This window comes from Apus apus, chromosome 1, assembly GCF_020740795.1.
Source record: "Apus apus isolate bApuApu2 chromosome 1, bApuApu2.pri.cur, whole genome shotgun sequence".
Classification (NCBI taxonomy): Eukaryota; Metazoa; Chordata; class Aves; order Apodiformes; family Apodidae; genus Apus; species Apus apus.
In genome coordinates, this window is record NC_067282.1 from 11454996 (window position 1) to 11477374 (window position 22379).

Below are 22379 nucleotides of genomic sequence, written 5' to 3' on the forward strand. Positions count from 1 at the left end.
TTCATGCATAATATGAATGGTAAAGTGATGAATTCATTAACATTTTGCAGAAATGTCTATTTCCTCTCCTCTGGGCACAGAAGAAAATACTATCTGCATCTTCATGCCAGTAGAGAGGACAGGATGGATATTGCACCCCCAGTGCCCCCTGGCTACCCATTCAGGGCTGTGGGGTTAGTGATGATCTGTATGTAAGGAGAGCAAAGGAACCTCCTCATGTGATATATCACAGAATCACAGAATGGTTTGGGTTGGAAGGGACCTTGAAGATCATCTAGTTCCAACCCCTTCTCTATGGGCAGGGACACCTCCCACTAGACGAGGTTGCTCAAAGCCCCATCCAGCCTGGCCTTGAACACTTCCAGGGAGGAGGCATCCACAGCTTCCCTGGGCAACCTGGGCCAGTGTCTCACCACCTTCACACTATAGAATTTCTTCCTAATGCCTAACCTAAATCTTCCATCTTCCAGTTTAAAGCCATTACCCCTCATCCTATCACTACACATCCTGGTAAAAAAACTCCTCTCCAGCTTTCCTGTAGCCCCTTCAGGTACTGGGAGGCCTCTATGAAGTCTCCCCAGAGCCTTCTCTTCTCCAGGCTGAACAAGCCAAACTCTCTCAGCCTGTCTTCATAGCAGCAGTGCTCCAGCCCTCTGATCATCTTCATGGCCCTTCTCTGGACTCACTCCAAGAGCAATATGTTCTTTCAGTGTTGAGGGCAAATATGCTCACTGGCATACCTGGCAATGAGCATGCAGTCAGCTGAGCACAAACCAAGTGGTCAGGATTAATAAATCCGGATTACCTATGGCTGCTGGTTTTTCCCACAGAGGAAGGTGCTTGTGGTCCCTGTGCTCATGGACTTCCTGGCCCATTAGGATACACAGGTGCTTCAGTGAGAGAGATGGATGCACCACTGGTGTCACTGCAAGCCCTCCACTTCCTGCTCAGGTGCTGGAGGTCAGTGGCCATTCCCTTAGTCTAAAACCTATGGCAACTGGTGGTGTAAATGGACAGTGATTCCGCTGCACCAGGGTACCTGGAAACAAAGAGATGCTCACCTCCAAGGTTTGGACCTCAAAGAGCCTTCTCTTTACAAAAATGAGGTAGTGCTCAAAAAACAAGTAGGAAGTAGAAAGTAATAGAATCATAGAACAGCCCAGGTTGGAACGGACTTCAAAAGATCACTTGGTTAAGTCTTTTGTAGGAAGGGGAGCCTAGATGAAGTTATCCAGCACCCTGTCCAATTGCCTCTGGAAAATCTCCAGTGATAGGGACTCTACCATGTCACTGAGGAGGTTGTTCCGGTGAATGATAGTTCTCACTGTAAAGAATTTATTTCTTATATCAAGACAAAATCTCTCTTAGTGCAACTTGCACCCTCTGTCTTCTCCATGTAACTTCTAGTGAAGAGAGAGCTTCTGTCCTCTTTGTAGTGACCCTTTAAGCACTGTAACACTGTGATGAGGTGTTTCCCCAAGCCTTCTTTTCTCCAGGGAGAAAAGACCTAACTCCTTCAGTCTTTCCTCATATGGCAGGTTCTAGAGCCCTTTGATCATCTTCCTGGCCCTCATTTGGCACCCCTCTGGGCTGTCTGTGTCTTCCTTGAAATGTGGGGTCAAGCCAATGTCATTCCCGTCTTAACACTGCTGTGATGCATTTTGTATGAGCTTGTTAAAACAATCACTGCTGGAGAAAGCTGCCCCTGGGAGCAGATCTAGGATGAGCCTTGTTGCTTTGCCAGGAGAGCTTGTTCCTGCTCACTGATTGTGAAGGGGGCTGGGGGACTAGTGCAACTGTTGACATCTGTGGGATGCCGGGGTTTGGGCATGTGGCTCCTGTGCAGTCTGTGGGACAGATTCCCATGGCCTCCAGCTACAGCTTCTCCTTACCATATTAAGAACATCTGGACAAAGAGATTTATAAACTCTCTCCCCTGATAGCATTGGCTGTGTTTTATGTTTCAGTAATTTTCTGTTACTGAACTATTATCCATCAGTGGATTTTGTGGTAAAGCCTTTCCCAGGCTATTGAATGTGTGGCTGGGTCCTCACCTATCCTTCTTTCCTTCTTTTTAGCCTCCTCTTTCAGTTTTATGCTGGCTCTGTTAGCTTCATGTCCCAGGGCTGTGCCTTGGTTTGGGAGCTTGTCACTGTCAGTTCTTACAAACCAATCTGTGCCAACTTTGCTTTCAAAGGCCAGGTTGGGTTGATGCATGAAACAGCACTGATGCTGCTTCTTGTTCCTCACAGCTAATGTGTTATTTGGTGGTGAGGACAGCAGAGGTGGTTGGCTCAGTGGCCTCAGCAGGGCTTCTCAGGTACCTCACCATGCTCGAGAAACCTTTTTGGACTTCTGTCACAAGTCGTGGCTTTATATTTTGTCGTTCAAGAGGTCTATTTACTGACATCCCATGCTTCTTTCTTGCAGGCTCCACATCTGTTTGTTACAAGCCCACTAGCCCAGTCCAGGTACTGGAAGACACTGGCTTTCTTTACCAGGATCACCAGTTGTTTGCTGGCAGGCATGAAGTTTCTCCGCTGACAGCTGAAGTGATCAGTGCCAAAGAAAAAGCTGGTAAGTGCGTAATGTTGACAGAGTTGAAGGCCAGCTTCTCAGTAGAATCAAAGGGGAGTTACCTTTGACTTGAGTGTTGTGACCACCATCATTTGTCACCTGTGCTTGTGGAGGACACAGTGTTTCTGCTTGTCCTTCAGGACATGGCTGCTCTTCTCTGCACAGCTGGACTGAGGTCCATAGCTTTTTGCCAATGGAGCAGAACCACAGGCACCTTGTGAAAGGCTCACTGTTGGTCAATCCTTTTGGACCTCAGTAAAAGGCAACTAAGTACATCTCTCAAATATGAAGATGCTAAAAGATGAGTAGCACAGAGGTGAAAATCCTTCTGATGTATGATAAAGAGCTGCCTTGACTGTGTCACATTGGCTTTATCCACTCAGGCTTGTCTCAGGAGTAGTCTAGAAACATCAGCTATGAGCTTCCTGGTGTGTTAGGGTGCCTTTTATTGCATGTCTGCAAAAATGTGCAGCATGGTGAGGCTTCTGTGCACTGCAAGCACATGAATAAAGCATAAAGAGTCTGCTGTCACCAGGGTCATACAAAGTAGATGGATACCTGGCTGTTGTGCAGACAGGTAGATGGAGATGTGTGTGTCTGTGCGTCTTGCTGGCTCAAACTCTGGTCTGAGGAGCTGACAGACCCTCTGACAGCTGGTGGCCGGGCTGCAACCCCAGCGAGTCAGGCTGGCAGGCAGATAACATTGTCTCAGGGGAAGCTGAAGTGTACTTTGTAGGGCAGGAGTGGAGTGAAACAGCTTGGGAATCTTCTCTCTCCCTTAAGCCCCACAATCATCTTTAAGGCTTTGCCACAGAAATGTTAGTGGAAATGACCTATTCTCCTAGTCAAGAGTCAAAGGCTTTTCTTCCTCTGGGTTGTATGTAAGTTATCCCACAGCATGTGCAGTAACTGATGAAACCTCAGGGAAATACCAGACCTCAAGAGAAAGTTTGCTTTTTAACTACTTTCAAATGCCAAAAATGAATGTAAGTCCTTCTGAAGAATTCCTCTGAGAATTGGAAACAGCAGGAGAGAAAGTTGCCAAGAATGACCTCAAAAAACTGAACTGAAAACAGCATCTCCTTCTTCCCTAGGGACATGGGAGGACTCTGTCCAGAGCTGCTGGCTTATTCTCTCTTTTATCCTCACTGGGGTCTTTCAGGAGCACCCCTCTGGGCTCAGACACTGCTGTCAGGCTGCTGTCTTACACCACTTTTGGGATGGGTGCAGGAGGAGGGCTCCAGGAGGGAAGGATCTGGATCCCAACCTCCCGGCTGTGTTTATATACCTTTATAGAATCATAGAATGCCAGGTTGAAAGGGGCCTCAAGGATGATCTGGTCTAACCTCTCTAGGTTTATATGAGATGGATCACCACCCTGTCAAGCTGAGACTTAAAACTGTCCAATGTGGGGGAATCTACCACTTCCCTTGGGAGACCATTCCAATGTTTGACTGTTCTCACGGTGAAAAATTTACCTCTTGTGTCCAATTGGAATCTCCCCAGGAGCAACTTGTGCCCATTACTCCTTGTCTTTTCCATGTGACTCCTTGTAAAGAAGGAGTCTCTGTCTTCTTTGTAGCCACTCTTTAAATACTGGAACATGGTAATAAGGTCTCCCTAAAGCCTTCTTTTCTCCAGGCTGAACAAACCCAGCTTTCTTAACTTCTCGTCATATGGAAGGTCCTCCAGTCCTCTGATCATCCTTGTGGCCCTTCTCTGGACCCTCTCCAGCCTGTCCCATCCTTTTTGTAGAGCAGGGACCAAAACTGAATGCAATATTCCAGGTGTGGTCTGACAAGCACTGAGTAGAGCAGGATGATGACTTCTTATCTCTGCTGGTGATGCCGTTGTTGATGCAGCCCAGCATCGTGTTGGCCTTCTTTGCTGCTGCAGCACAGTGTTCACTCCTGTTGAGCCTGTTATCCACCAAGACTCCCAGGTCCCTTTCCACGGGGCTGCTCTCCAGGCAGGTGGATCCCAGTCTGAAATGCGCTCCTGGGTTACATGTTCCCAGGTGGAAGACCTTACACTATTCCCCATTGAGCTTCATAAGGTTCCTGCTAGCCCACTTATCCAGCCCGTCTAGGCCATCCCAGAGGGTGGCTCTCCCTTCTGGAGTGTCAGCCTCGCCACTCATCTTGGTGTAATCAGCAAACCTCATCAGGGTGCTGTTGATCCCAACATCCAGGTCACTTAAGAAGATGTTAAACAGCAGTGGGCACAATATCAATCCCTGGGGGACCCCACTTGTGACTGGTTGCCAGTTTGAGGAGGAACTGTGGGGCACATGGAGAATATGGAGGGGAGGGGATGGGGAGAGGATAGGAATATGTTTTTAGGGGTCACTGCAGACAGAATTAGGGATGAACTGAGGTGGGTGGGCAAGCAGGAAGCAGTGCCCTCCTTACTCCAGCTGCTTCCAGCCATATCCCCTCTGTTGCCAGGGGGACCTTGTCAGGGCAGCATTCTGGGCGTGGGGTCACAGCAGTGGGGTGTGGGAGGAGAAGAGGAGCGAGGGGGCATAATTGGTCCTTCCATGTAGCAGAGTTAACGTCTGCCTCTCTCTCTCCCTGCCCAGCCGAGGAGACCCTCTGCACCCTGCGCCCACCCAGCTTCCGCCGGGTCCCAGAGGCGGAGATGCGAGGGGCGGAGGAGGTGGCAGCCGGCACCGTCCTGCAGCGCCTGATCCAGGAGCGGCTGAGGTATGGCAACCCCAGCGAGAACATGAACCTGCTGGCCATACAGCACCAGGCGACGGGCAGCGCCGGCCCCTCCAACAGCACCGCCAGCACTCTGTCTTCCGCAGAAAACCTCGTGCCCGAGGAGCCGCCAATGGTCCAGCCGTCAGGGCGGCAGGAACCTCAGGGGCAGGAGCACCAAGGGGACGGTGCTGCGATGGAGAAGCAGCCCCGGGCCCCGCAGGCCCCTCACGGCACCGAGGAGCTCCCCACCTACGAGGAGGCCAAGGCCCAGTCTCAGTTTTTCCGAGGCCAGCCGCCGGCCACCGCTGCCGCCCCGGCTGTGTACGGCTCGTCCGGCCACAAGTCCAGGACGGAGGGGAGAGCGACGGTGAGCCGGGCCAGCAGCGGGCAGGCGCACAAGGATGAGGCGCTGAAGGAGCTGAAGCAGGGCCACGTCCGCTCGCTCAGCGAGAGGATCATGCAGCTCTCGCTGGAGAGGAACGGGGCCAAGCAGCACCCCCCGGCCCCGGGGGGCGGGAAGGGCTTCAAGGCGGCCCCGCCGCCCGGCAAGGCCACCGACCCGCGGGGCCCTCCGCCCGAGTACCCCTACAAAGGCAAGGCGGGGGCCCCCGGCAGCAAGGCACAGGAGCACGGGCTCTTCTACAGCGAGCAGCCGGCACAGGATGTCCTCAAGGCCTCCTACGCCGCTCCCCAGCCCGCGCGGGCCGAGGTGGCCCTCGTCCGCTACCAGCCGCCCCCGGAGTACGGGGTCAGCAGGTAATGGCACCGCGGGGAGGGTCTGCCCGAGGGGCCTGCTCCCGCCTCGGCCGGGGAGGTGGCTGCCGCGGGGCCCGGGGCAGGCCTGGCCCTGCCACCGCAGGCACGCGGCGGGGACAGCGCGGCGCAGCGAGGGAGGGCAGCGCAGCTGCGAAGGGGCCGTGTGAAGCACGTGCACCGCTGACCCCTGCTTAGATCTTCCCAAGAGAGCTCAGGTTGGGCTTTCACAGTACCAGGCCCCCTCGTGCCAGGCCTCCCCGTGAGCATGGATTTACTTCGGGCTCGCTGAAAGTAATCCGCAGCGTTTGCTCATGGCGGGCTGATCCCTGCCAGCGGCGCAGGTCCTGCCCAGCCCCCGAGCGGGTTTGCTGCCTTCAGAAGCAAGCCTGTGCGTTGAGGGCTCCCTTCTCCTTGCTGTGCATATAAGCAAGTGTTTCTCTGTCTCATCCCTGTCTGTCTGACCATCCGGACAGTTTTCTGCTGGATTTGGAAGGCTGGCACTGCCTGATGTGATCGTGGGTGGTTTTCACATTGTGAGCTGCCTCATTAGGTCTTTTCTGACCCCAAAATCCCAAAAGGTTTTGTCTGTGTTGACTTAAGTTGTATGCACTTATTTTGCCACAGCACAGACAAAGAGAAAAGATGGTGCAGCTGGCCCAGCCCTTCCTTTCTGAAATTTGTGTGGCATAAAATCAGGGGGTAAATGCCCTGCCTTTCTGTGTTTGCAAAAGCAACACATTTCATGTTGGGATAGGGAGGAACCTGGAGCATGACTCTGGTGAACGTTGCAAGGCGGTTGTGACAGGCAGAGGAGGGCCTGTGCCCAGTGCTCCTGGCCTTCCTCCAGCTACACATGTGCTCTGATTACCAGCCTACCACTGTGCAGAGTTTGTACAATTTTGTCAGAGCAAGATGATATTTTTAAGAGCTCAGCAAAAATCTCTGTTTGTGCTAAGGAACAGCTATATGAACCAGAGGGCAAGGGGGTTGAGGTGGGACTGTGCTACACTGCAGCCATTTGTGGCTAACAAACATCTCCAGCAACAAGCAGATTCATCCCCACAGAAAAGGAGCTGTGGGGAGAAACCACCCAGATCATGATAGTGGTTACTGCTCATTCCTGGTAAGGCAGCATGGTCTAACCCCCAAATCACACTGCATAGGGGATGCCTGCTACCCCTGTGTGCTGTTTTCCTCGTTTGACAGTGAAGAAATGTCCTTTCTGGCAGGTGTAGGGTCATTGGGGGGGGTTCAGCAGAGGACTGGCAGTGGAGCAGAGTAGAGCTGCTACGGACTTACTAAAACATCTTGGATGGTGTCGGTCTTGCACCTCAGCAAGGGCCTTAATACCTCTCAGTCTGCATATATCTCTGCTGGCTACTCCAGCATGCTTTTCCAGGGGTGGCTTAGGAGGCTAGCATAGCTGGAGGGCATTTTGTAGGTTTAATGGAAGAGTAGGGTTTGGAGAGGCTGTTTTTTTGTTAGAGGAGCCAAAGAGGTGAGAAATTCCAGCTTTCATCTTGTTGGGAGGGCCTGGGAAAGAAGCTAATGGAGACAGAGCTTTGCCTATGTTTAAATGGGAAACTCATATATCCCAGCATCTCCTTCCCTCTGTCCTGGGCATGTATCTGTTATGCAGCCCATCCGTCCTGGCATCCTCTGGACAGGGACTGGGCAAAAAGCTTCTGCCTTCCAGAAAAAAAGAGAGAAGCACAAAACTGCATGAGCCCAGAGGAGGCACTCACAGCTAGCAGGGATGGAAAAGACCCGCAGGGTCACCAATCCTCCACTCTCCCATAGTCCTTCTGTGATGAGGGACATGTGGCTGGAAACCCACAAATGCTGGCAGGGAGCTGTTGAAGATGGGTTAGTTACAGCTGCTCCTTAACTTGCTTTTTTTGGTTTGGCTTTTTCTTTGCACGTGGCTGGTTTTAAAGGGAGCAAAATTGCCTTTATAATCATCGTGATGAAATGTCACAACTTCATTGTAAATCCCAAAATACTTGTTATTGTCCAGTATCATCTGGTGCTGCAGTAAGCTCAGCATTTATATAAATTAGACTTAGTGACCTCTATTTTATGAACATCATGATTGCAGAGCAGAGCTTGAACCGTTGTCATGGTTTGGGCCTAACCAACAACAAAGAACCAGCCACGTGGCCACTCACTCACCCCCTGCCCCACACACACCCTGGGATGGGGAGTTGAAAGGCCAAGTAGAAGCTTGTGGGTCAAGACGAAGGACAAGGAGGATTCACTCACCAGTTATGGACCTGGCCAAAACAGACTTGACCTGGGAAAAAATAATAATCAAATCACTAATCAAGTGCAAACAGGATACAGACAAAACAAAGAGCAGTGCTTACACACGTTACTCCCACCCTTCTCTTCTTCCCGGGCCCAAACTACTTTGTTCCCAATTTCTGTCCCTCCTTCCCCCCAGCAGCACAGAGAGACGGTGGATGGGGTCTAGAGTCAGTTCACAGGCTGTTGTTTCCTGCTGCTCCTTCGTCCTCAGGAAGGATTCCTTACAGTCCTCTCTGGTTTCCCCAAGGAGTCCCTCCTGTGGGAGAGAGTCCTTCACAAACCTCTCGTTCATGAGTCCTTCCCATGAGATGCAGTCCCTCAGGAGCAAACTACTCCAGTGTGGGCTTCCCACAAAGTCACGTGCTGCTTCAGAAATAGTCATCTCCCCTGGCACAGGGTCCTCCATGGCTGCAGGTCCACATTTCCCCCTTCTGGCACCTTCAGGGGATGCTCCACTACATTCCTTCATGAGTGCAGAGGGACAGCCTGCTGATTGCCATGGGCTGCAGGGGAACTTCTGCTAGGGCACCTCCTTCCCTTTCTTCCTCACCGACCTCGGGATCTCTCTGTCACTGCTCACACCTCTCCAGCTCAGCTTTGCTCTCTGCACAGGTCTTGTATTGGTTCTTTCATATGTTATTTGCAGATGCACATCTCTTGTGTCTCTAAGGGCTCAGCCTTGACCGCCTGAGCTGGGGGAGCTTTTAGAAGCTTTTTACAGGAGCCATCCCTGGGGCCCCTCCCCTGCTACCAAAACCGTGGCAGAACCAAACCAGCACAACCCTGAAGCTTAAAAGGCAAAAAACTGAGAGGCAAATAAAAGGGAACCGATATTTGTTCCTGTTTTAAAATAACAGTATTTTGAAGCCAGTTGCATGGTGCCTGGGGCCCTGACTCACAACTTCTGAATGCTTTAAGTTAGCCAAGTGTAATAATCTTTAGAAAACGTTTCCTTTCCTAGATGTGCAGCTATTCCTGAATGGTGTCTTTGCTAACTTTGCTTAGGTGCATGTTCAGAGAGTCACAGCTTGTCAGGTAAAAGGGCTTGGAAATAATCTAGTTTAGTCTTTTGCACTATGCCATGACTTAATTCCAGTTTGCACATTCAGCCCCAGTGATTATAACTTTCTCCATCTGGACAGTCTATCATGGCCTTTACAGACTTGTTCCACTAGCTAATTGCCATCTCTGGCACAGATCTGCATCTTAGTTTTAGCCTGTATTTTCTAGTTACTGGTTGGGGTTTTGCAATATCTTTGTCAGATACTGTGAGGAGCCCTGTGCTGTTGGTCCTTTCATGCATTTAACAGATAGAGCCCCATAATTATTTCACTGTTGTCAAAACCCCTTTTTTCACTGTGGAAAGCTGATCTGGACACTGTTGTAGTATCAGCTGAACCAGAGGCTAATCAGATATAATATCACCTCTGCTATGTGTCTCAGTGTTCCTCGTTTACGTAGCTCATAAACACTTGCCATTTCAGACATTGGCACTGCAGGAGCTCCCCATCCAACTTGTTATCCAGTCAGGCATGTGAGAGTAGTCACATCCCAGGATAGGATTTCCTACTCTTTTACTGTAGCTTGCTGTATTTATTCCTGGGTGGATGAACTTGGACCTGCTCAAGTCCATATTGTTTCTCCATGCTCTGCTTAAGCATTGATCCAGATCACTCAGTGCAATGAATCCTCTTCTTTGCTCCCAGTGGCCCTGTCAGATCCTGGTGTCTTTTATCTGGAATGAGTTATTTCTCTGCACCATTAATAAAAAGCATTTATTATGCAAATGAAGCCTTGAACTGGAAACACCACTGCTTGTTGAGAGGACCTCATTCACAGCTACATGTAGAAGTCAATCACTCAGGCACCTTTTTATTCTGATTTAATCCATGCATTTAAAAAGATGCCATGCAACTGAAGAATAAATCTGGGCTGGTTTAAAAGATATTCCAGTTTTTTATGTGCCTCATAAAGTTCCACCCTGCTTGGATGTAGAAGCCTACATTTAACTGCTGGAATAGTCTGTGGATTCTCTGTTTATTTTGTATTAACCCCCTGCACACATTAATGCTGTTTTCAGTCAACCTGTTGATACTGACTCATTCAACCACATGTCTGTGGCTGCTGAGGGGACTACAAGGAGCTCCTTTTCTTCCCTAAGTCACCCCAGATGGGTGGGTGTGCTGGCAGCATGGCTGAGCTGAGGGATGTCTTATGACTTATGCTGGCATTTCTCTACAAGGACATCCCCAGCATGAGTGTGGGTCAGAGGTTGCACTTCCAGCTGACATGAATGCTGGCAGCCCTGCAGAAGAGCTTTGTATTGTCTCCTTCTGGTCTAATCTGCCTTTCTTTAAAATAAATGAAAGAGGAATTAAGTCGTTCCGATGGCTTGGGTGATGCCCATGTCATTTTTTACCCTCTGTGTTGTTACCCTGGTTGGTTCCTCTAGGGGCACGGAGGTTGATGAAGTCACTTCTTCCTTTGCTGATAATCAGCTGGGCTTTAGAAAGAGTATCCATTCTGAGTGTGGATCTCTGTGAAGAAATACAATATCCCAGCCTTCTCTTATCTAAAGATGATATGTTTAATGGGACTTTTGTCTTTTCAGGTAATAATTTTGCCCAGCAAATCTGAATGTAAACATTCTCCAAAGAAGCCAGGCCAAGTTTCCCCAGCACTAACAAACATCACTAACAAAACAGTTAACTCTGGAGATGTGGGTCCAAGTCTGCAAAATGGTTTTGACATAAACCTTTGTGTTTACAAGGTGCTGCAATTGTTGGTGATTCTGTAAGCGAGAGGATACCATGAGGGCTACATCTTGGCTGTTGAAAGCCTTCTCCCATTTCTGGCTATCTCAGCATTTAATTATGGGTCTGTAATTGTGTTTCCTTGCACCATGACCATCAGGCTAGACTTACTGACTTTCCCAGGATTCTGTATTTTCCCTACATGCTGACAACACCAATTATTCTATGCTGATCACAGCTACAAAGAATAGCATTTGAAGTCTGCTTCATGACTGCAGAAACCATAGCTGAAGTCAGGCAGACACTTGGGCCTGAGGTTAATCTCCAGACTCAAGGCTCCTGGTCAGTGGGCAGGAATAATCACCTTTCATGCTGTTTTTACTCTCATTGTAAGGTAAAAGCCTAAGGCAGCTTCAAATAACTGCACCCCAGAAATGCCTCTTTCTCCTCGCTGACTGAGCTAGAGCATCCGCAGTAAATGAGTGAAGTTGTGACATGAAGTCCTTGAGAGATGAAGTAGGCCAGTCTGCTCTGGAGGCAAAGGACAGCAGAGCAGTGAGAGAAAGATGAGCTAAATAGGTTAGAGGAGGGCATTTTAATTATGAATGTAAATGCCATGGTATGTTGGAAACAAAATCCTTTCTCTATTGGCTGTTCTCCCTCCCTACAGAAAGTAGAGCTGCATTGGCCCTGTAGCAGGACAGAGGTGGACTTTCCTTTCCAGAACATTCACAGGCATTTTAGTTTCATTACTTCCTAATGCAGCCCAGCTTTATTAAGCAATAGCCCTTCTGTATTTATGAATTCCTGGTCATTAACAGCAAGTGGACTTTATCATTAGTTACCCTTTCAAGGTTTCTTATTCCTACATACAGTTACAAATTCTGCCCCACCCCTGATTCCTCTGTGTTGGTCATATATATGACCAAGGGTTATACTGGAACCCTTGCTCCCAGGGGCTCCAGTATAAGAAGTGTATTAAGACTATGCCTAAATTTGGGGGCTTGGGTGGCCTCACTGAATTCTGAGGGATTTCTCATGAAAGTGAGGTCCATGGTCAAGTATTTTGCTGAAAGCACTGTATTGCAAGCTATGTATAGCAAGCTATTATGTATATCACAGGCTAGACATTACTTAAAACAGAGAGTGTGCAGTCTGGTGACCCTAGCATGGAAGCTCTTGAAAAGCTCATTGTGTTCCTGGTGCTCCCTAGCCAAAACCTGGTTTCCTTATTATTTTTTAGTTCTTTACATTGCATTGCAGAAGTGTATAGGAGCCCTACTTCTACAATAGCGTCAACAAAGAACTTTATTTTCAATAGAAATGTAGCTGAAGTGTTGCAGACATACCCAAAACTCATAATGTCCCACAGTTTAATATTTTTTAAGAAGGATGATTTTCTATGAAAATGTGTTTGGCTGGAGGACTTTAACCTGCTCTAATGCAAAGTAAGATCAACACTTAAAATACAGTAGAAGCATTTTGAGAATGTCATTCTTTGCTAAGCCTGAAGGAGCTCAGGATAATCCTGACTGCTTCATTTCTTTGGAGCTTTACATGAGAGGCTGGATGTGAACTAAGCTGATGTTATAACTCTCCTATTCCTAGAAATGTTATTTGTTAATGTGAATTGCTGTGTTGATTTTATTGCATATGGACTCAGATTTTGCAGTTGACAGAATTAAATTGGGAAAGATTAAACAAGTAAAAGGAGAGTGAGAAACATGTTCAGTATGTTGAACAGCCGTGCTTCAGAAGGCATAGTGACGACTGTGCCTGTTCAGTTTCCAAGCTGGAAAAAACCTTGGAGGATCTCTCCTATGGCCCTGGCTATTGAGACTGTGAAGCCTGGCTGCTGCTACAGGGTGTAAATCTTTAGCAGCTCAATAAGTGGTTTGTAGTTCAAGAAAATTGAGATCCTGGGGATCTCTCCTCTCTTTGCAGCATAAAGGGCCTGTGGTTAAATTGATGGGACGTTGAGATTTCGCTGAAATACAGTGTCGAGAGTTCTTACAAGTACTTGAAGAGTGTATCTACAACCAAAGATTGTACTTCATTATGAAAAAGAAAAATTGCTAAATCTCCACTGGTTTAGATTCAGAGGTCAATTTAATTATATTGCTTTAAGCTAGTTCCATAAAAGAGTGAGAAAATCTGTACCTGTAGCAAATCTGTGTCTTTGTAGTGGTGTATAATGGTGGCCAGACAGTTGGCCTTTTACTTGCATAAAATCAGCTGTGGCCTTTGCTTTGGTAAAGCCAAACAAACTCACTCTTGGTTGAATTCATTGCCACAAGAAAACATGCATGTGCAGACCAGCTGTCAGCAGCACTGAGAAGGTGCCGTGTTCTTGGCTGCCTTTGCACATGCTTGTGAAGCATCTTTTGTATAATGAGCAACATCCCTTGCTCATGATGTTCTTTGTTCAGATTTTTGGGCAAAAAAATATTCCAGTCCTGTGACAGGTGCAGGATCCTTTCTGAGTTTTACATGCTGGGACACCAGAAAGAAAGGGACAGTGTGAGGATGTTGTGAGAGCTGTTCCCATGGTGGGCTGTCCTTGCAATTTGGAGGGCAGTTTGGCACAGGGCTTACTGGCTTACACAGCCTTGGGTCACCAGGCACTGCTATGAAATGTGCTTTTGGTCTCAGAAAGGTAAAATGATTCCCCCCCCGTCAATATCACCCCTCCAGGGCATCTTGCTGTGAGGTCCCAGCAGCAGACAGAAGTGGTGAGACTGAAGAGGCAGTGAACTGCAAAGACAAGTGTGCAGGGAGCAGCATCTTAACCTAGTGCCAGTGTCCAGGTGCTCTGGGGCCACCTTGGGCCCACCATTTTGAGTGGATTTCAGGGGAGGTCATGACATGCATCCTTTTGCAGCCCAGGGCTTTTCTGAGTCTCTGAAGGCCACAGTCCAGACACTCTAGCCAGAAAGTCAGACTGAGTGGTGCACACTCGTTTTCCAAATGCGAGAGAGCAGAGCAGCCCAACACCCTGAATCAAAATCAGATGCTCCCCTTTGGAATGTCCCCCGTCCTTCTAGGGCAATGTTGAGCTCTGCAGCAAATGACTGCAGTCAGTACAGAGGAAAGAGATGCAGTAGCATCCTCTCCTCTGGTAGGGTGGGATAGTTTTTGGTTCCAGCTAGCATGGTGTTCATGGAGGGGTGTTTTTGTGTAGCTGATGTTGTTCCCTTTCTCCAGCTTCTCCGTGCAGTTGCGTTGCCACTGTGGTGTGTTCTGCAGCATGGGATAGATGACTGAGGCCAGTGTGAGCAAGCAAGGACAGATAAAACTTTAGAATGTTTTTTAAGAAAAGGTAAGAATGGAACAGATGATTCTGGAAGCTATGTTGAAACACTGGGAACACAGGGAGGTGATTAGAGACAGCCAACATGGCTTCACCAAGGGCAAGTAGTGCCTGACTAATCTAAGGGCCTTCTGTGGTGGAGTGATTGCATTAGTGGATGAGGGAAGAGCTACGGTATCACCTACCTAGACTTCTGTAAGGCCTCTGATGCAGTGCCCCACAACATTCTTCACTCTGAAGAGTCCATTGATGGATGAACCATTATATGGATAAGAACTTGGCTGGCTGGCCTTGTCCAGTGAGTTAGAGTCAATGGCTCAACATCCCCGTGAAAACCAGTGATGAGTGGTGTCCCTTGAGGGTCCATACTGGGATCAATACTATTTCATATCTTCATCAATGACATAAACAGTAGAGACATCAAGTGCACCCTCAGCAAATTTGCAGGTGACACCAAATTGAGTGGTGCAGTTGCTTCAGGGAAGGGATACCATCCAGAGTGGCCATGACAGGCTTGAGGGGTGGGACCATGCCAACCTCATGAAGTTCAACAAGGCCAAGGTGAAAGGTCCTGCACATGGGTTGGGGCAATCCCCAGTATTCAATACAGGCTGGAGAATGAAGTGATTGAGTGCAGTCACACAGAAAAGGTCTTGGGGATACTGGTGGATATCAAATTGGATGTGAGCTGGCAATGTGCACTTGCAGCCTAGAAGCCAATTGTATCCTGAACTGCATCTAAAGAAGTGTGACCAGCAGGTTGGGGAAGGTGATTCTACCCCTCTATTACACTCTCAGGAGACCCCACCTGGTCTACTGCATTCAGCTGTGAAGTCCTTAGCACAACACAGTCATGGACCTGTTGGAGCAGGTCCAGAGGAGGGGTACAAAAATGGTCAGAGGATTGGAACACTTGTCCTGTTAAGAGTCTGAGAGAGTTGGGATTTTTTGGCCTGGAGAAGAGAGTGCTCCGGGGAGATGTTATTGCATCCTTTCAGTACTTAAAGTGGTCTTATAAGAAGGAGAGAGACACTTTTTACCAGGGGCTGTAGGGATGAGACAAGGGCCAACAGTTTTAAACTAAAAGACAGTAGATTTAGAGGGTGGTGAAACAGGAACAGGCTGCCTGGAGAAGCTGTGGTTGTCCCCTCCCTGGAAGTGTTCAAGGTCAGGCTGGATATGGCTTTGAGCAACCTAATCCAGTAAAAGGTGTCCTTTATCATTGCTGGGGGAGTAACTTTAAAGCTCCATCTGACCCAAATTATTTCATTACTCTGTGACTTGCTGTATGTTTAGTTGGCCATATGTGAAGTGCCGTATATCACCTCCTTGCCTTACTGTCCTTTGGAAAGTGTTACCCACTTTCTGTAGAAATCTGGCTCCTTAGTCATTAGCCTGCACCTCTGCCAGAGTAGTAACATGCCTGGAACCAAGAGCAAACTCTCCTTGCTCTGGGAGCTGCTCAAGGGGAATAGCCCCCTCTCCTGTGTTCCTGGTCTGCCTCAATGGATGTTTAATTAGATGGGGAGACATGGCCTTTGGCTGTGTCTGTGCTGTGCAGGTAAAAGCCCTCTGGAGGCCAGAGTATGTTCAGTACAGGCTTTCCCAATGCTGGTTGCATGAAGCTTTGCCAGGATCTTCCTCTCAGGGACACTGAGCCCAGACCAGGCAGGATAGCAGTGTGCTTGCATTGGGGAATAGCTCATCTCTGGTCTTCACTGTTTCAGTACCTTCCTGTCCATGGCGGACGCATCAGGCAAAGAAGGGGAGCAGGGATGGGAGCACGAGGCTGTGTGTGCACTGCGTCTGGGGGGCTTAAGAACCCCATTTGGCTGACTTCCCTCAGTGTTGTGTGGCTTGGTGGGGTCAAGCTTGTTTGAGCAGTGCTGTTCACTCTTAGGGCAGGGCTTTAAAACTACCCTCACTTTTCATCTTCTTGTGCTGCAGTTGAAGGCGGTGACAGGTTATTATCAGTAGAATTAAGCCAATGCTGAGAGCTTTTGAAAACCCTGCTTTGAGAAGCTGTGTAGGTGCTGAAGACAACAAGCATCATATTTATTATGTATTTATATAGCACAAAATTGTCTGCCTAAAAAGTATCATTAATGGATCTTTGAGGCCAAATGGGGTAAATACATATGTTTGTTAGGTCTCCTGCCTCATGTAGGGTACAGAAATAAAGGCAGCGATAGCTACAGCAGGCCTAATAGCTTGTGGTTAAGCTAAAATACAGCTTTCAGGAGGTGCTTGATTGCAGGCTTCAGGTGGGATCCAGCAGCCAGCTTATTTTCCAGCCAAACTGGGCTTGAACATAGATGTGCCATGTAGTCTCTGTTGAGTCTCTTAGACAAGTGTGGTGTAGAAAGTTGACAGCTTTGGTGTCTGGGCTGAAGAGAGGCTCAACCTGTGTACAGCGAGGCTCTGCTGCTCACCCTGGCCGAGCCTCCAAGGCAGGCTATGTGATGGAGGGATGGAAATGGGTCTGGAGCAGACAAGCTCTGAGCTGCTCCCTGCCTGAATTTTTGCCTTATGAAACAGGGACAGTCTCCCTTCTCGAGCTCACAGGGATGAAATACAGGATAGAAGTGAGGGAGTTGTCCTCACTGCTAAGACATCCTCCGGGGTTATCTCCAGCCATTCCAAATTGTGACTTGGGTGGATTAAAGAGCTACCTGCTGTCAGAAAGCCTTACCCACAAGCAGGTCCATCACCAGCTCTCTTCTTATCCTGCTCTGATAAGAGCCTGGTACGTGATGGATGCGGTTAGCTGGGGAGTGACACATTGAGGTCTTGCACTGGGAGGTGGCAGTTGTGGCTCACTGTGACTGACTGGGGCTAAGCCTCCAGCAGCTCTGCAGCAGCCCTTCCCTCTGCCGCTCGCTAGAGCCGCTCAGGGACACTGCTGCGCTCACATCACTTCCTTTCGCCTCCCAATTTGGCCGATCAGCCGGTCTCGCTCCAGGCAGGGAGCTGTGTTTGAAGGGTGAGTAATGCATCCCTTGTGTTTCCTCCAAGCCCGCTGGCTTATGCTTCTCAGTGGTGGGGTTTGTGGCAAGGGGGGCAGGGAGAGGCTCGGTGGCTGCTGAAATATTAGCTGCTCACCTAGGCAAAAGTGCCGTTTTCCAGTCAATGCTTCTTTTATCCGTTCGTGCCAGATGTATACATCACTGTCAAAAGCAGGCGAGGAGACAATTTACCCAGTCCCTGCTGTGATTGTTGGTATTTAGCAGTGACTAAGGACAGGAATCACAACCGTACAGTTATAACCCTATTAATAAACCATGCAGTCATTAGGTGAAAGCTCCTGCGCGCGTTTCAAGGGCGAGCGGCTCTAACGCCTTCCCCTGTGTGCTTCCTCACAGCCGACAATGCCAGCCGCCCTTCCCGCCACCGCCGGCCCAGCAGCACAGCCCCATGTCCTCACAGGCCACTGCTGCTGGTGGCCCTTTGCTCCCAGGAGCCTTGCCACCACTGCCAGCCCCCACCACTGCCCAGGCGTCGACACCGTCACCACCAGGCCAGCAGCTGACACCCGACGCTTTTGCCATCGTGGAGCGGGCACAGCAGATGGTGGAGATGCTCTCTGAGGAGAACCACGTGCTGCGGCAGGAGCTGGAAGGGTACTATGAGAAGGCAGACAAGCTGCAGAAGGTATGTGGAGAGGTGGGGATGGGGTCTGCACAGGGCAACTGTTTTCATGCTCCTTCCTTTGAGTCCTCCAAGCTGTTCTTCATAGTTGTGCCACTGCAGTGGAGACACACCACCTCTAAACATTGCCTCTCTGTGGTGGAGATGTGTAATCCTGTGTCATTTGGGCTTTCCTGCTTTTAGGGCAAAATGAGACAGCTCATAACATGTCTCTCAGCTGGGGATTTTCCCTTTCCATCCTTCTGTGCCAGCCTCACTAGAGCTTTCCCTGGAAGTCTCCCACAGGCAGAGTCTGCTTCTGGTGCAACTGGGTCCTGCATCATCTGCACAGGCAGTAGAGGTGCAGGTTAGGAGCATTTGAAGAGTATCTGTCTTATCTGCCTTATCTGTCCTGAGTGCTCTTGTCCACCACAATATGCTCAAGTGGTGCTCCACACTCTTTGGAAGTGTAACAGCCACTGGTGGGGTTGCCTTTTATTTGGAAGTGCATTAATTTGATTGTCTCTGTGGGCTTCTCACAGCTGATGTGAGACACCTACCTTTGAACATGTTAGTTCAAAGAACACTGCCCACTTATCTGAAATAACCATTTGGTAAAGATTTTGCTCAAAAGTCCTTTTGCAGAGATCCTGCACCCTCTTTTCTGTATGCAAGTTGGCATTTTCAGTGGAGAAGGGCCATGTCTTGTGTGCTGCCTGGGGTGACAAGAGGAAGAGTCAAATTAAACAAAATAGTTGCTTGAAAATGGGAGTTCACTGAAGGCAATGCAGAGATGTTCCCCAGATGTGCTGGTTTTGAGTCCCAAGGGCCCAGACCAATGAGTTATTTGAAATCCTACACTGCTTTTTAATTTGTCTTCCCCCTGCTTATACACAAATGGGCTCAGGCTGCAGGTCTTTTATCTCTGAATTTAGCCTAACTAAGACCTCAGTTTTTTCCTGTGCTGTGAAGCATCAGTGTGTTCTTGTAGACACCCTTCACAGGAGAAGAGACAGCTCTGAGAGACCAAATTCCAGCCTCAGTTTTGGGAAAAATCTATGAAAATCTGTTCAAACAGGTTAGAAAAAAGACCTGTTGTTTGGTAGCTGCTGTCATATTTTCAGCCTCCTCCTTTGAAACCAGTGGAGTTGAGTTTATTCACAGAATTCACTAAGCTTACTTGAGAAATTTTTGCAACAACATTAACTATTTGTGAAGACATCTGCAAAGATTTTCATGCTGACTTCCCTGTAGCCTTCGTGGGCAAAAATAAATATTCCAGCTGTTTAATTTCACAAAAGCTACATTGTTCAGTGAAAGGTATTTGAGTGCAATGCCCTAAAAATATTCTGATTTCCTTTTACACTCTTGGAAATGGCTCTCTCTTTATCTTGGATGCCCCTCGAGTCGATTGCATCAGACACCAACTGAAAGGTATTCAAGCATGGACTGAAGTCTCACTTCAGTCAACAGAGCATGGACTTGAGTCCCATTGACTTTGGGGGAATGTAAGCAGAGTATTAAAGCAAAATGTGTGCTCAAGTGCATTCTTTCTTCCAGAAAATGTCCTGAACCAAAGCTTTAATACACAGGATCCCTCCCATGCTAGTTTTCTGTGTTTGAACCTAGGACAGGGCATGTCCTCTGTTCCCACAGTTTCATCTCCTGTGAAAACGTGACAGTGAGTTAAATTACATACTGGGTGTGAAAACTGTTTTCCTATTGTTGGAGGTTGAAGGGTCACCAGGAGTACTTCTTGTTTGTCTGTGTGTAACTCATTTATTCTAGGTAGGACCACTCTCCCATCACTTTTATTCATTACAGAATAGGAGAAGAATTAGAGAAAATAAGTTTGATGTGGCGAGTTCTCTGGGTGTTCATACGAACAGATCAGCCCTGAGGGTTGTCACATTCCCAGTTGTGTCTGAACAGACTTTTTGCAGAAAGGTACAAGGTGATTAATTCCTCTGCTGTTTGATGAGTTGTCTGGTTTTCTTACCTAAAGAGTTAGGGGGCAAGAGGGTTGTAGGCATTTTACTTTGAGCTTTTTTTGCAAAAGCAAGGCATTACTTTTTCTTCTTTTTTTCTGTTGTGTTGTTTTTTTCCCCTGTTGTCTTTTGTTGGATGGTGTTACCTTGATGAAATTTAATTGCCAGGCTAGGCTGTTTCTTCCCCGTGCATGTGTGGGTTCTTTGAGTGAGTCGGCTCTGGGAGCTGCCAGGCAGAGAAGAAGCTGAACGTTTTTTCCCCTCTATAGAAGAAGGAGAAGAAAATCCCAGAGCTGCTGAGAAACACCAACGCAATTTATGGCTATTCTTCTGCGCTCCTTTAATTTGGTTCATGCTGATGGAGGTTCTTTCTTTTCCTGCAGCAAGTCTTTGCCTCCTGGGCTGCAGGGAACTTGTGTGATGACGTGTTTTGGGAAATAATGGCAGATAATGGGAAGAGCAGAGTCCTTGCAGTAACCAGCAGCATTGGGCAGGACTGTTGGACTGTGGTAACTCCCTGCAATGTTGGCAAATGTGTGTGGCTATGGTAGGAGCTCTCTGGAGCAGGCATCTTCTCCTGCAGATAGTGGCTCACCCAGGAGAGGGGAGGCACAGTAACTGGCAGGTGTCAGGGCACCCAGCTGAGCATGGTCTCTGGTTGGGATCATGCAGTTAAGAATTCAGGAAAGTGCTTTAAAAATTATTTATGCTAAGCCAAACCTCCCTTTCAAGGAGAGAGAAGCTTAATCTACTTAAATGGTCAAGAAGAGCAATGAAAGGTGGCTTGAATATAGCCTCTAATGACTTATAGGAAGAGAAAAGCTTCTGCTAGAAGAGGTCACACTGATCTAAATAAAAAGCTGTAACAGAATCCAGTAGCTGAAACTATGCTGTTATTGGAGTAACTAGTCAATGTCATTTTGATTCCAGAAAATTCACATGAAACAGATGTTCTCAACAAAGTTCCAGCTTTTGCTATGGATATGAGGATAATTAAAACTGACTGACTTTTTTGAACCACAGTAAGGTTCAGTCTGAATTTCAAACAGGTTTGGATTTGTGCAGTGTTCCTCCAAACATGCTGTCCTCATGGTGGGAACACACTTGGTGTCTAGCCTTGCATCAGCAGAGTGGAAAAGAAGGACCTGCTTCTCTAGATGTGGTTAGTGAAAATGTAACAGGGCTTCCTGAAGCTCCTACTTTAAAAACAAACAAACAGAAAGAAAGTCAGAATAATGATTAAGTTTGTAGTTCACCAAAGAAGGAGTGTCACAGCCAGTTCATTAGATCATCCTCTTCTTGGAGGTGAGGACCATTGTCAGCTGAGATATAATCTCCATATGATACCTTTTACTGTCATGCATGTAGGAGAGCAGCTTGTATGTCTGTGAAATACCTATGAGCTGTTAAATCACCACCGGTGTGAGATAGGTGATGTGATACCCAGCAAGGTACTAATGCAAAGCTGCTGGTGTCATGGGGCCACACCATGGGCTTTGCAAATCACCACTTGTTTCAGAAGCTTTTGTGCCTGAGAGAGCTGAAAGAAGAAATCGGGGAAAGTAACTGAGTTCCCCATCATGGCTCTGCCGGGCTTTCCTTGGTGCGTGGTTTGGAGGTGCCATATCCATGCCTGTATCCATGCTGTATCCATGCCTGGCTGCAGGTTCCTAAGCAGGCAGCTGGATAACAGCCCCAGTGTCCATGGAACTTTTGTTCTGCAAGTGCTGCAGCTAGCAAATTACACCTAAAGCTTAATGAGCCCTGGAGAGGAACCTACTCCACAGCAAGTGGAGGTGGGCTCACACGCAGTCTTCACAAATCACTGGTTGGTCCCACCCATGATTCAAGAGGCTGAAAAAGCACCAGATTTAGAAAGTTATGTGGGAGGCTATATATACCTCTTGGTTTTCCAGCCTATGCACATTATCAAACTTTTCTCCACAAACACAAGGGCTAGGCAAGCAGGAGGAGATTCCCACATTGGTGTTGATCATTCCTGCAGCAGTTATCTCAGCAGAGCACTTAACAAGGCATTAGCTTAATAAAAGAGCTGGACAGAATTGACCTGAACATCAAAACTTTGCCTGGGACTATCCTCCTGTCAGTTTTTTGGATTTGGGTGTTAAGATGCAAGTTCACCTCAAAGAAGTTGCTCTGCATCCTTTACCTGCAGTTTGTCATATTTCAAGGAGATGAAGATAAGAAAATTGAAAGACCAAAACAGTTGGTTTGATCTGTTATAGTTTCTTTTTGTATAGAGCAGTCTTTGGTCAAGGGTGCAAAGGAGTGAACTGCAATAGTTTAAGACTGGTGGGAGGTCAGAGCTGAGCCTAAAGCTTTTCTGGTGGTGCAT

General features: G+C 48.0%; 1 protein-coding gene across 2 annotated transcripts in view; it reads left to right on the forward strand.

Moving 5' to 3' along the window:
- The window catches only part of AMOTL1 (angiomotin like 1), a 60546-nt gene that overhangs the window by 9703 nt on the left and 28464 nt on the right, over window positions 1-22379 (forward strand). For both annotated transcript variants that reach the window (XM_051625300.1, XM_051625310.1), the window contains exons 2-4: window positions 2431-2577; window positions 5159-6038; window positions 17771-18059. In XM_051625300.1, coding sequence (XP_051481260.1) covers window positions 2431-2577; window positions 5159-6038; window positions 17771-18059 — 1316 coding nt within the window. The remainder of the gene's footprint in view (window positions 1-2430; window positions 2578-5158; window positions 6039-17770; window positions 18060-22379) is intronic.